This window comes from Eulemur rufifrons, chromosome 7 (assembly GCF_041146395.1).
Source record: "Eulemur rufifrons isolate Redbay chromosome 7, OSU_ERuf_1, whole genome shotgun sequence".
Taxonomy (NCBI): Eukaryota; Metazoa; Chordata; class Mammalia; order Primates; family Lemuridae; genus Eulemur; species Eulemur rufifrons.
The window spans coordinates 120002849-120018106 of NC_090989.1; the positions used below are offsets into that span (position 1 = coordinate 120002849).

A 15258-nucleotide genomic window follows, 5' to 3' on the forward strand; every position below is an offset into this window, starting at 1 on the left:
AACCATGAGAACTTTCCTCCTGCCCTCTGCAGCATATAATGAAGTCAATCTTAACAAGATAGCTGATCACCAGTAGATGCTTCCTGCAAAGCTACCTCTATCTCTTCTTGGCCTGCAGATCACTCATGAACATACCCTGCCTGAAGACACAAGCAGTCCTAGACGGACCACATACTCAATTTGAGTCTTTAGGACAATAATGATAAGAGAGCTTGACGAGAGGATGCAAAAGACTGGTGCTCTTTGTTGTGGGATTGACTGGGATTTACCTGTAACCTTGAGATCCAGCTGCCTGTAGCATCTTCCCTGCTTTACCATTCCATATATCTTCCTCCAGAACAAGTATGCTTGGGCAAGGGAGATAATCTTTCTCAAAGAGAACCAGTGGGCATGGGTTGCTAGGTATAGGCTTTATAGGTTCCCTGGCAGAGTTATATATATGCAAGAGAGGCTGTACTCTGCGAGAACCCTAAAAACCAAAGAATTTTTTTTAGGATAGCCTGAAATATCTCAAGAAAGAAAAGATGCTCCCTTATCATATCCTAAAAGGACCTACAGAACTGAGGAATAAGTTTAGAATGAGCCTGTACCCTGATGGAAGGTGAGACTGGGAAGGAGACAGAGGAGAATAAACCGTGAGACCCAACACATAGAATTCATTCTTTGAAGCTTAGTTTGAAACTCAGGATGGATTTTTTTAGAACCTTCTGAATCCTCTTATAATTTCCTGCTCTTTCCCGTTTGAAAACAAAGACAATGGTGATATAAAATATTAATTTGCTTTTTCTAGAGAATCAGCTCTAGAAAAGCTGTTTTGAGAAAAAAATGGGTTGATTACACAGCATAGAGAAAATGATTTTGAACATTTGTCTGAAGAAGTAAATCTCTTATTCTCACTTGTTTATAACTGCTATACAGTTAGTATTATATATGCAATGTTTTGTGCCAAAATAAGTCTAACCCTTTTTTATACACCAACACGTAAAGTCAGTCACCAGCCTCAGATGAACATGGTTATGGAGACTGAGATGATGGCATCAGCTAAGGCCTTACAGTTGGGAAGGGCCATTGGGATAATCCAGGTAGCAAAGCTGTAAAAATCTGAGTAACACAAACATATAGCACAGCAAGGCTGGAAAAATCAGCTCAACTATGTGAGGACTTGTACTGAGGTGAATGTTAGAAGCAGGTCCAGAAAGACAGCAGAGCCTTACTCTGAAATGACACCAAATGATTTTGCTCAGAAGATGCTACAGGAAAAAAGTTACATATTAAAGAGGAGGTTCTGGTACATCAGGAGGATATTTCTGATTAACAAAAGGTTGCTGTTTTAAAAAATCTAAAAATGCTAAATCAAAAAGCCTCGGTCCACACAAAAATGTATATATGAATGTTCATAGCTGTATTATTGATAATAGCCAAAAAGTGGAAACAACCCAAATGTCTACATAATGATAAAATGAAAGGATGAGCAAATTGTGCTATTCCAAATAATGGAATATTACTGAATCATAAAAAGGAATGCAGTAATGATACATGCTACAACATGCTGAACCTCGAAAACAGTATGCTAAGTGAAAGAAGCCACAAAGTGTCACATATTATGATTCCATTTACATGAAATGTCCAGAATAGGCAAATCTATAGGGACAGAAAGCACAGTATGGTTCCCAAAGGCTAGGAGCAGGGGTAATGGGAATGACTGCTAATGATTATGGGTTTCCTTTTGGGGTGACGAAAATGATCTAGAATTACATAGTGCTGATGGTTGCACAACCTTGCTAATATAATAAAACTACTGAATTGTGTACTTTGGAAGTGTGAATTTTATAAGTGAAATATATCTCAATCTTAACAAGCTTTCTCACCTTGTGATTCTAACTGGCTGAGTAGTTAAAAAAGGTAACAACTTGACGGCCGGGTGCGGTGGCTCACGCCTGTAATCCTAGCACTCTGGGAGGCCGAGGCGGGTGGATCGTTCAAGGTCAGGAGTTCGAGACCAGCCTGAGCAAGAGCGAGACCCCGTCTCTACTAAAAATAGAAAGAAATTATATGGACAACTAAAAACATATATATATATATATATATATATATATATATAGAAAAATTAGCCAGGCATGGTGGCGCATGCCTGTAGTCCCAGCTACTCGGGAGGCTGAGGCAGGAGGATCGCTTGAGCCCAGGAGTTTGAGGTTGCTGTGAGCCAGGCTGACGCCACGGCACTCACTCTAGCCTGGGCAACAAAGTGAGACTCTGTCTCAAAAAAAAAAAAAAAAAAAGGTAACAACTTGGAATCACAAACTTTGTTTAAAAAATCACTATGGGCTTGATGTGGTAGCCCATGCCTGTAATCTCAGCACTTTGGAAGGCCAAGGTGGGGGGACTGCTTGAGGCCAGGGGTTCGTGACCAGCTGGGCAACATAGTGAGACATTGTTTCTACAAAAGATAAAATTAGCTGGGCACAGTGGCACATGCCTGTAGTCCTACCTACTTGGGAGGCTAAGGCAGGAAGATCCCTTGAGCACAAACAGCAATTTGAGGTTGCAGTGAGCTATGATCACACCACTGCACTCCAGCCTGGGTGATAGAGGAAGACCCTGTCTCAAAAAAACAAAACAAACAAAATATCACTGTAAATAGGCCTTAACAGAGGGAACTGGTTATAAGCTATTATAATTAGTTATTAAGCCTAAAATTTGATATCCTTCTTTTATGATCTAATTTGGTATTTTTCCTTTGTTGAATTAATGGCTTATTCTGTGTTATTAATGTTATTTTGTTCTTAAAAAACAAAACACTGGGGCAGAGGAAGGAGGCCAGGTAGTGGCGGTGAACTGTGGTTTCTTTGTTCCCAGCCTAATCCCCTAGTCTTAACTTCACCGGTGGCAGCAAAGTACGAAGGCATGAGTGTGACAGAGGAGACCTAACAAACATTTTTGTCTCTCGCTTCAGTTGCCTCCACATTATGGGAACACATTCCTTGACTAGTAACAAGAAGAACCCACAAATCTAATATTTTTGCTTTTCAGTGTTCTTAATACTTGGGGTAGACGTTCTTTTGGGATCTGGGGCAGGGAGAGAGAATTAACAGCCTTAAATTATTAGGCATAATAATTCTTGGATGCCTAGAATTTCTAAGTTTCTGGAGTTCTCTGTCCTTCTTTGTCTGTTTTTCTTCCCTCTCTCCTTGAGGAATTACTTCAATGAGAGATTGCTCATTACATAGAGCATAAGAATTCATTTTTGGCCTATAAATGTGTTAGAGAAAGAAATGAAGGGTTTCCATTTCATTGACATTACCATGTTAAATGAATGCATAGTGGCTTGGTACTATAAAATACTTTGCCCTAGTGTCTTCCTTGGTGGGTGGAGCCCACTGGAGGCTGGTGGTCATGAATTTAAAGCAAGACCACTCAGCATGGTTGTGTGAGCCTCTCTAGCCAAGTACAGCTGCACAAATAAAAGCTCAGAGTAGGCAGAAAACACAAGTTAATCTGAGGTAGGGTTTTCCAGGTGTGTACCATGAAATGAGGGCAAGGCAGAGAAGCTAAGGATATATCCAAGGGAGTGATTTTAAGGATGGACTGTGGCAGTGGTTCTCCAAAGATGATCATGCATCAGAATCACCAGCAAGGCTTGTTAAACCACAAATTGCTGGGCCCTCCCCCCAGAGTTTCTGATTTACTAAGTCTGGGCTGAGGCATGAGAATATGCATTTCTATCAAGTTCCCAAGTGATGCTCATGCTGTTAGTTGGGAATTATATTTTTAAAACCACTGACATAAACATAGGGCCAAAGAATGAAGGAAGAAGGGCAGAGGCCAAGCTCACTGGAGAAGAGGGGATCAAGGAACTGAGATGCTCCCGTATTGGAAACCTCATCTACTGAAAACTCACAAGAACTGTGGCAAGAGTTGTATTGAAAAGTGTGTCACAGAGCCTTGGAACGGAATGGAAATGGTACAAGCCACTGTGAGAAATAAACCTTTAACCTCAGTATCATTAACATTCTGTTAAAGCCAACAGAACAGCTAGGTCCTTAAGTAAATTAATTGGATAACAGCAAGGTATCCATATCCAAATGCTATCTCCTCCAGAGAAACTTCTTTGAATTCCACAAGCTAGGATGTATCTCTCCCTCCCCTAAGCTATTGCAGCACTTCATTTACATTTCTCTCATAGAATCCATTATTTTCTACTTTGTATCAAAGTAAGTAACTCCTGTCTCTTATTAAAACTGTGGGCTCCACAAAGGCTTGTTCTATGTCTGATTCATCTGTCTCCCACTGTAAGCTCTGCATAGAAGTGCAGTTATGAATGCTTGAACTATTTAGAAACTATTCTGTTGAGAAACAAAATAAGCATTTTAGCAACCTCCATTCTGTATAACAATGAATAATGTGTTAACTATAAATGATCTTTATCACATTATTGAAACAGGTCCAGCTGAGGTCCACACTTCGCAATATGTTGATACTAGTTTTACTCCTTAATCTTAAAATACAGCTATTCTTTCAAAACATTAAGATTTTAATTTGTACTTTCTACTAATCTAGATGTGTTTTCCCCTCAATTAGTTGAAATTTCTAAGGTTTCACTAGACTTAAATATTATCATATAGTTTTTGAAAAAAATAATCCTCCTCTGTATTTAAATTCTTCCTCCTTCACTGAAGAATCCTCCCCCCAACCTACATTCTTTTAGTTGAGGCAAGTAGTAATGGAAATTTTTTCCTGGCTTTGTTCTTAGTAAAATTAAGTATAAATAAATAATTTTAAAGGGAGGTTGGGGTTTATTATTTTAACTTGTGAATAACCATTAACATGCTATTGCCCCCTAAGGCTAAAAATAGACCAAAAATGACTGCAATAACATCTGCTGGTGGTAATACAGAATTACAACATCATTTATTACATGAACTACCAAAACGGTATAGTTTCTTAGTTTTTTAAAAAAATTATTCCTTTTTCCCCCATGTCAAAACATGTCCTCAGTAATTCATTCATTTGTAATTATCAAACCCTTTGGGCTCTCACCCACATCACCCTTTCTCTCTTCCACAAGCTGTTCTCCTATTCTTGTTCAACTCACTTTCAGGCCCATCTACACACCTCAGCTATACTAGAACCTATAGGGTTGTTTCCTGTCACATGGAGGCTTCCATGAAAAAGGCATGTTCTGAAGATTCATTTGCTAGCCAATGATACAGATAACTTGACACAGTGAGAAAGTTCATGTGCAAAGAAAGGTGAATTTAAGATACAGGATGAGAAAGAAGCTGAAAGATCAGAGATAAATCATTACTGAGGAGGAGAGAGGAGAAAGGGCCATGGTCAGAATCCATTATGAAGGACTTAGAAACCCTAGGCTTATTTACTTTTCTATGCCCACTGATACACTGCTTAAATATCATCAAACATTGGTAGTTTTTGCTATTGATATTTAATGATGTTTCCAAGATTTCCAATGCATTTAAAAAAATAACACACTGAACCTTATCAAAAGTCTGCTTTGCTGATCTACCATGAAATATTATCTAGACCAAGAGTCAGCAAACTTATTCTGTAAACAGCCAGATAGTAAATATTTCAGGCTTTAGGGTCTCTGCTGTAACTATGTACTCAGCTTTGCTGGTAGAGCACAAAAGCAGCCCTAGACCATACGTAAATGAATGGATGTGACTATGGTCCAATAAAACTATTTACAAGCATAAGCTGCAGGCTAGATTTGGCCCATGGGCCCCAAATTACTGACCTTTGATACGGACCAATATCCTCTTTATCAATCTCTCAGTATCTTCCTACCATTTTCTCTTGGCTCCTTCTACCAATTCAGGTTTATATTTCACTTATATATGAACATCAAATACTGCTCACTCTTGGGAAATTATTTTGAAATACATATTAAAATATTAATGACATATAATATTGTCAAGCCCATCTTTCTTTTAAAGGATAATCACTGTCATTTAAAAGTACTGTCTATATGCTCCCTTACATAAATCTTTTAATTAAAATGTTTTGAATGATAGGTAAATTTTCAACTGTCCAAAAAGTAAAAGAAACACCCCACCAAAACAAAAAAGGAAGAGAATTTGACATATTGACTGCCACACTAGAAAAAAATTTTCCTTGGGGCCATGGTGTTTTATTATGAAAATAGAATAAAAACTTGGAAAACAAAACGATCCTTTCTAATAAAAACTCTGTTTTTTTTTTACTGTTTTCTGTGTGTGAGTTATATGCAATTAAACTGTCAATATTAATCATAACAACAAGAACATCAACAAGTAAGAGTTTCATGAACCAATCGCAGTTACATATGCTTCACAAGGCCCTCTGGAGCTCAAAACTAGTGTGAGTTAAATATGACTCACATGGCACTTAATGTGTTAAAATTTGTTATTCTTAAAAAAAAAAATCCCTATGGGACTCTTCTGCTTAAAAGCCTTCTTTGGCTCCCCACTTCCCCAGAACAAACTCTTTATAATAGCATACAATGTCATTCATAAGTTGGCCCTAACCTACCTCTCTATTTTATTTCCTATTATTCTCTGTTCACTCTTTCTATATAATAAAAACATGAAAAACAATATTGTGTAAAAACTTGCGGGAGGAGATAAACCTCAACTTCAGGATAGTAGTTACTTCTGAAAAGGGAGAGAGAGTTACTGGGGTGGGATGCCTTAGGAATTTCAACTATATCTGAGGTTTTTTTTTTTAATGATGATGATAACGAAAATATTAGATAAAGCAAAGATCTGAAGCAAATCTGGCAAAATATTAAGATTTGACAAAGCTAAGTGGTGGGTAAAAGTTTCATTCACCATACTTTTTCATTTGCTCAAAACAGAGGTGGACATGGGCCAAATTTGGCCATCTGTTTTTGTACATCTTGGAGCCAAGAATGGTTTTACCTTGTTAAAGTGTTGTTTAAAAAAAAAAAAAAGGCAAAGAAGACTGTGTGACAGACACTTTGTGACCAACAAACCCTAAAAAATTTACTATGTGGCCCTTCACAGAAAAAGTTTGTCAATGTCTGGCTTAAAATATTTAATGAGAAGCAAAGATTTAAAAAAAAAAAAAAAGACAAGTAGGGAGGCAACTGGGTAAAGGAAGAATGGTTTGTCTTCTTGCATTAAGTGTCTTCATGAATTAAACATTTTTATATTACCCTTTTTTTTTTTCTTGAGACAAGGTATCATTCTGTCACCCAGGCTTGATTAAAGTGGTACAATCCTAGCTCACTGCAGCCTCAAACTCCTGGGCTCAAGTGATCTTCCTGCCTCAGTCTCCCTAGTAGCTGGGACTATAGGTGCATGCCACCACACAGGCTAATTTAAAATTTTTTTTTTGTAGAGACAGAGTCTTACTATTTTGCCCAGGCTGGTTTTGAACTCCTGGCCTCAAATAATTCTCCAGCCTAGGCCTCCCAAAGTGTTGAGATTATAGGTCTAAGCCACCACATTCAGTCTTATTTATCTCTTTAAATTATCTGTTAATTACTTTTTCAACTTTTAACATAAAGAAATCTCATTCAGTTTTATTCTACAATATTGGAACTTATTTAAAAGAATGGCAAGAAACAGTAATTTAATAAGATTTTCATTTCAATCCATACTTATCAAAAAAACTGGGAAGCACGTTTACAGCCCAGTGCAGCATTTTTAGGCAGCTGTACTTAGACTGAGGGACAACAGGGGAACTGCTCGTGAGCTATTAGCTGGCACAGGAGGGGTGTTGCTTGTGCATTTTCTACTTTCTACAGTCCATTTCTTTTAGAAGAATTGGCCTCCTTTTTCCCACAGAAGATAATGGGGGAAGAGGGTTAAATAAAATACAAAACACTGTATCAAAGTAAGAGTTTTGGGTTATAATAGTTGTAAGGCATTGGAATAGGTCATCAGAGAAAGTGGACTTTTTTCCTTTAATGAGCGGACAGGTTACTGTGGGAAAAATAGTGAGATAATACTTCTAAATGTCTTAGCATGCCTTACTTCACAATAACTAGTAGCTCTCATGATATTATCATTCTGAGATTGTATATAGGTATTTTCTTTCCTTTATAAAACATTGAGCACATCAGTATTGCCTGTTTATGGTTAATATGCCATGTGGAAAAAAATCCACATGGAGTTTTTTTCTTATTTTTGTAATTAATACCCACAGTTTCTCCCCCAGCATTGACCCAAGTCAACTAAAGATATTACCACTTGTGAATCAACAAATGAGCAAAGTCACAAAGTGATTTCACAGAAGTGCTCAGTTAACATCTAAGGATATTCAGACTCAAATCATCATTTAATAAACTTAAGTATGTATTGTTTTAAACTATAGTGTCACCAGTAATTAAAAATGTCCACAGCAGAACAGCAGCCTCAAAATACATGCAGGTTGAATATTCCTTATCCAAAATGCCTGAGACCAGAAGTGTTTCAGATTTCAGATTGTTTCAGATTTTGGAATATTTGCATATGCATTATGAGAGATCTTGGGGATGGGACCCAAGTCTAAACACAAAATTCATTTATGTTTCGTATACACCTTATATACATAACCTAAAGGTAATTTTATAAAATATTTTTAATAACTTTGTGTATGAAACAAAGTCTTGACTGCCTTTTGACCCGCAACCCATTCACATGAGGTCAGGTGTGGAATTTTCTACTTGTGGTGTCATGTTGGTGCTCAAAAGTTTCAAATTTTGGAGCACTTCGGATTTTGGATATTTGGATTAGGGATGCCCAACCTGTACCAGCGAAAAATTTATCTGATTACAACATATATATTTTTTTGCCACTCAAACGAAAACTTTTAAGAAGAAGCCTAAAATAATATGTAACTTGCTTAACTTGGCCACATGAGTACCACCTCTAATATCTTGTTTTTTAGAAGAAATTTACTATGTAATATTTGAGGATATTCAAAAGGCATAAAGAATATGACAAAATACTTATGGATTCACCACCCAAATTATGAAATAGAATATTCCTAATACTACTGAAGTCTCTTGCACACCCTTCCTCAGTTGCATCTCTCTTCTTTTCCCCAGAGTTAACCACTATGAAGAACATAATATTTGATGTATTTCTTCATACTTTTTGTACAAATGTACATATCTCAAAATAATTCATACCATTATTTTACAACTTGCTTTTGTTGATTTGGCTTGATGTCTGTGAATTCATACATGTTGACACACACAGTACATTCAGGTGGTAGAGACAATGCTTAACAAATATGCTATATGCTTCCCTGTGTTTCTCAGATCTTAGGTTGGGATCACTGGAACTGTGAGCAGAAATGAAGCGTGTCATGTTTGGGACCAGGAAGTTAAAAGCACCACCCCTTTCTTCCCCTTCTTCAGTGAACTCATAAGCCAAGTGTTCCAGATGGGGCAATGGGGCAGCGGTAAGAACATGGAGCCTCCAACAGTCTGGTCCTTCAGTGAGGTAGAGCAGAGCCCCTTGCGAACCCAACCTGTAATTCTGTTGTGCTAAGACACACATACATAAATGGACAGATAAATGCCTTCCTGGAAGTAGTCAAAAGCCCAGTGCTATCAGTAGGGAATAGATTCAAAACCTTTTGAAAATACTTCTATGATTCTAGATTGATATTTATTCTCATTTGCATGGAGAAGCAAATCTCATACTCTAGTCTTTATTTCCTTTGAAGGCCTACTGTACTAAAAATACTTTCAGAATAGTGCTTACATGCTCATGAACTGTTTCAGGAATATTAGTCTTATCTCCCCAACTAGATTTTATGCTCTTTAAGAATCATGTCTTCTCTTTTTTATACCCTATCCTATACTGAACCTTACACAGGTCTACACAAGCATGTTGTAATGATTACTTTCTTGCTGATGGGGTGAGGACTAATATTAGATGCCTACTTTGTGTAAGGCACCTTGTTTTGTGCTTCACATGAGTTATTTTCATCCTTATTATTTCTACCATAATGGTATAAGGATAGTAAGGCTAAATAATTTTTCTTTGGTCACAGAACTAGAAGATGGAAGGTATGGGGAAGGCAGTTAAAACCAGTTTGACTCCAAGTCTTTGCTTTTTGCCGCCTGAACTAAGACCATGCCTAGTGTAGGGGAGGAGTTTTAGTAGAACATAATATGGCTAACAAAAATAGTTTTTGTTTATAAATTTTGCAAACATTAAAACATTTTTTTGAGACTTTTCAGGACTTAAGATTGTTGGGTCTTACCTTGATCACCTCTGGAGTCTGCTGAATCAAAACCATTGAAGTAGTATCTTTGGCTTTATCACCAACAGGACTTCTACAGCCTGATAAATTGGCCTGGGAGGAAGTTGTCAAGGTTTCTTGTAGAATTTGCATCATTTCCTTTTCTTGTGATAGGCTCCCTCTGCCTGATTTGCATTCAACTAATTCCTGAGCAAAGTCTTCAATGCTTTCCAGAATTCGCAGTAAGAGGGCTCGATCCTCCTCCTCTATTTTATGTCCATTGGTTTCAATAATCCTTGTTAGACAGGAAGGTGAGACTTTTTCCATGGGTAAAGAGACTTTAGATTTAGATTCAGGATCTATGGGGTTCTGATCAGTCAACTGACTATGAATATTTAGAGAATTAGAGTTTTTACTCTTGGCAAGTGGCTCTCTTAGAGAAGTTTCCATCTTCTGTGAAAAAGATTCCAAATCCATTAATAATTTATCTATCTCTTCCTGGCTATTAGAATTCATACAATCTCTCTGGTCTCCCCTTTCAACTTTAGGACCTTTTGATTTACAGTCTTCCTTAGATAGATGAACAAATGGCTTCTCAAATATGTTACCAATTTCATTTTGCATGGAGGCAGGACATTTTTTAAGATGAGTATCTTGTTCTGAAAATTCTGTTCTATGTTCATTTATCTTTAACAACTCCAGACTGGGTCCATTGTCTGTCCTTTGTCCTTTATCTAATGCTTTCTTTTCATCTGACTCTTCTTCAATATAAAGAGTTTCCATCAAGTCACCAGAAGAAACATTTTCTAAAGGATTCAATGTTAATGACTGTGATTGAAGCTGGACAGGTTTTAGAGTTCTGGGATCATTTACCTCTAAGTTATACATGGAATTTGTGGAATTGTTTGGAATAGATTTTGCAGCGTCCATTTTCCTAGAATTTTGCTTGTCATCTTGCAGTTCAATAGTCTGAAACTGTCCAGAGGCGGGAGCTGAGAGCTGAACAACATCTTCATATTTAGGGGGCTGTTCATTGCCAAATATTGGTGAGAAAGGAGTCAGTTGTAAGCTAGGCATATTAGTGACCAGTTCTGTTACATCTATAGCCTCATTATTTCCAGATTTCATGAATTCAAATGGTAACTTTTTCAGATAGGATGCCAACCTAGTCATTACATTCATATAGACAGTTTCAGAGCTAGAAACCGCATCATTACCACTCTCTTCATTGATGCTACCTCCTGACTTTTTCTTTATGCATTGTTTTATGATGTCTGTGCATTTTTTCAAATCCTCAGAGCATTTCAGCAAGATGTCCAAGCATATCTTTATGTCTGTCCCAGAAGAAAAATTATCTATTTTATGTTTTTCCAAAATCTGAGTAACCAGATCTTCTTCAGAGAAGTTTTGAAGAAGCATGGAAGTCAGGTTTGTATCAAGCGAGTTTCTATGGGACAAAGATTTTTCCTCAACTGAGGAACTCCGTAGTAAACCAAAGGATGGGGAGTTCCCATCATTGTTATAATGGCCACAGAGCAAGTCAAAATCAACTGATCTCCTATTAAATGAGTCAGATTTAACTTTCCTTCCCTTTCTGTAAGCTGCATGGTTAGAGTTTTTGAGTTTTTCAAGGGAAAATTCTTTTATTTTCCCACTGGCAAAACTGATTGCTTCTCCTGCAATGTCCTTTAAGTTACAAGTATTCTGAAATGTAGATCCTCTCTTGACTCTGGGTATGCCTGTGAGGACCTGATGGGGATAGTCACCTTCGGCTGAGGAAAGCCCATTTTCATGGGGTAGAAACATAGAGTTCAGATCTGCATCTTTGAACGGAGACACAGGGATGTGCAAGAGGTCTGCACAAACACTATGATGTACCACAATGCAGTCAACTCCATGTGTGAAGGTGTGGCAGGTTCCAGTGCAATAATGTATAGCTTGCTCAAAACGCCGGTCTATCACCACACTGCTGTAGTGGTTCACAGTGCTAACCACAAGTCTGTAAGTTGCTGCCATAATATCAAATCCACTTAGTGGTGGAACTTGGAACTTTCTAGAACTTGTTTCAAGAAAATTCTAAATGGCACTTATCTGGAAATATATTTAATGACAACGTTCAGTGGTTTCTTGCAAATATAATGACTCTTCTCAAGAAGGGAAACCATCTAAATTTGAGGTTTGGTAACTATTAGGATACAGTAGCTACTGCACATGTGTGCTTGTATTAACAAATCTAGTAACTAAATAATTGTGCTTTTTAGTTTTATTTAGTAGTATCATGATACTACAGAATTATTTTTAATCACAGAATATCCTCTTTTAGTTCTTCAACAGTTCTACATGTAGAAATTTACTGTCATAAAATTACTGTCTTAAATCTTAGTTGGTAGTATAGAAGTATTGTGGTAACTGAGTCCTCCAAAGGTTTAAATGATCCATTTTTCTGTGAATGACAGAGAAACCTATAATAAAAAAAAAAAATTAAAAGGAAATATGATTTCTTAATACTGGAACTTTTAATTTCCTCTTTCTTTGCATCGCATATGTAGATAATCACCAAGCCTTATTCTCTGCCATGTCACTGATTGCTGATACTCAACTCAGGCCTTTGTTTCATCACGCCCTATGCTCCTTACTACCTAGGGTAGTATTATCTCAACTCTGCCTTGTTACAACTGCCTCTAAGCTGATACTTCTTTTCCCACTCTCCTTGCCACCTTACAATGAGACTAGCAAGCTTAGACTTAGACAGCTTTCTCATCCCTCACAGCTCAAGAATTCACACTACCGATCTCCAGCATGGATCATGGCAGGTCTACCTCTTTTGACTCACTTTCAAGTCCTTCAACATCTGTTCTCATCCACCTATATTTTCTACTACTCCCCTGTACCAACCTTTTGCTTCCATCAACCTAATCTTCTCACAGACTGACAACACATAGTGCCTGCTCTTGATTGTGAAGTTTCCTCTATACTTGGAAATTTTTCTCCCATGATCCTTTCTTTTCTTACTGTGAGAAAAACCACCTTTATTATTGCTCTTGATCCCATCTCCCAGACCCTGCCACATGCAGATCTTTCTCTCTCCATCAAGAGGATAGAATTTACTTAATCATTATCTTTTTTAAAAATGGCTTTTAAAACAATGTTGTTGCTTTCCAAAAAGATTCTGTTAATGTATTCATTTAATCAACAAATACTGAGTGCCTGCTATGTGCTCTTTTTACATGATAGGGATGCAGCAGTGAATAACACAAAATCCCTGTCCTTATAGAGCCGACAATCTGGTTGGAAAAAGAAAAACAACACATAAGTTAAACATATAACTTATCAGATGGTGATACGTCTTACAGAGAAAAATGAAGGAGAGCAAGAGTTTAGAAAGGCTGGGAAGGTGCTGTTTTATAAAGGGAAGACCTCACTGACATCTGAATAGAGGCCTGAAAGAAGAGAGGGAGCAGGCCAACAAGGCATTAAGGGGTAAATCATCTTAGACAGAGTAACCATAAGTGCAAAGGCCCTCCCTGAGGTGGAGCATGCTTGATTTACTAGAAGAATGACAAAGAGACTAAAGCGCTTAGAGCAAAGAAAGCATGGGGGACAGTGTGGGAGATGAGATCAGAAAGAAAAGGTGGGAGGGTTAAAAATTATGCAGGGTCTGTAGACCACTATGATGAAACTGGCTTTAACCCTGAGTAAGCTGGGAAACAACTGGTAGATATTGAGCACAGGAATATGTTCAGACTTACATTTTAAATTGGTGATTTTGGCTGCAGGGAAACAAGTTAAGGGCTCTTGCGATAAGTCAGGCAAGAAGGCTGGAGGGCTTGAACCAGGATAGTAACAGTGGAGATGTTTAGATGCTATATATATTACAAAGCTGCAGCCAACATGATTTGCTAGAGGATAGAATATGCAATACTACTGCATCAAAGGTGGTATAATAAGGCAATGATAGGAAGGAGATAATGACAGTAATGAAGGAGACTATCAGTTTCACTGCACCATCACTAGCATTGGTGTTTTAACAATACAAATCTTTCCCCATTTAATAATGAGAAACAGTACTTTCTTGTTTTCACATTTTATTTCTTTAATCATAGAAAGCAGTTTATTTTGCTTATTTATTTGTTCTTTGGTAAATTGTCTATTCTTGTTCTTTTCCCATTTAGGTATTATGGACTTAATGCAGAAACAACTAATACAATTAATTCATGAAGAATCTTATCTTGTGTTGAATTCTTTTTTTTTTTTTACTTGCCCGCCGCCCTTTGTGTTGAATTCTTATCCTGGTTAGACTATATTTCCTGGTTCTTTGGATCCAATAATTACTCTGTTTTTGTGCCAGTATACACTATTATAATCACTGTTGACTTATTAAGTTTTACTACCTGGCATTGCTTCCCATATCCCTAATTATAATTCTTTTTTTACCTTCTAAGTGTTCTTTGATGGTCTTCCAGATGAATTGAACTGTCAATTTCAACATTTGATTATAGTTGCAAAAAAATTCAATTTTCTTTTGTTGAAAGGAACACTGATATCATTATAATATTCAGATTTTCCACACAGGAAGATATAAGTCTTTTTTTTTTTTTTCTTTTTTAAGACAAGGTCTTCTTTTGTCATCCAGGCTGGAGTGCAGTGGCATGATCATAGCTCACTGCAATCTCAAACTCCTGGGGTCAAGTGATCTTCCTGCTCAACCTCCCTCGTAGGTAGGAGTACAAGTGTGGGCCACTGTGCCTGGCTAATTTTTTTAAAAAAATTTTTTGTAGAGATGGGGTCTCACTATGTTGCCCAGGCTGGTTTCAAACTCCTGGCCTCAAGCAATCTTCTCACAATGGCCTCCCAAAGTGCTGGGATTACAGGCACACAGTCTGGAAGATTTATTCTTAATTCCAATATTTTTTTTTTAATCTCTTCTTTGTGGTTTTCTTCAGGTGGGTCACATCTCAGTCTTTTTGTCCCTCAGTATTTTAACTTTGTTGCTATGTGAATGGATCTTAAACTATTGTCTCATCCTCCACTTCCTTGTCTTCACATCTCAGGTGGTGG

The 15258-nt window shown here is 37.3% G+C and overlaps 1 protein-coding gene across 1 annotated transcript in view; it reads right to left on the reverse strand.

Annotated features, from left to right (window-relative positions):
* PPP2R3A (protein phosphatase 2 regulatory subunit B''alpha) overlaps positions 1-12216 on the reverse strand; it is a 105924-nt gene extending 93708 nt beyond the window's left edge. Inside the window, exon 1 of the mRNA XM_069473210.1 lies at positions 10222-12216. Within this exon, the coding sequence (XP_069329311.1) occupies positions 10222-12216 (1995 nt within the window). The remainder of the gene's footprint in view (positions 1-10221) is intronic.
* Positions 12217-15258: the final 3042 nt, after the last annotated feature.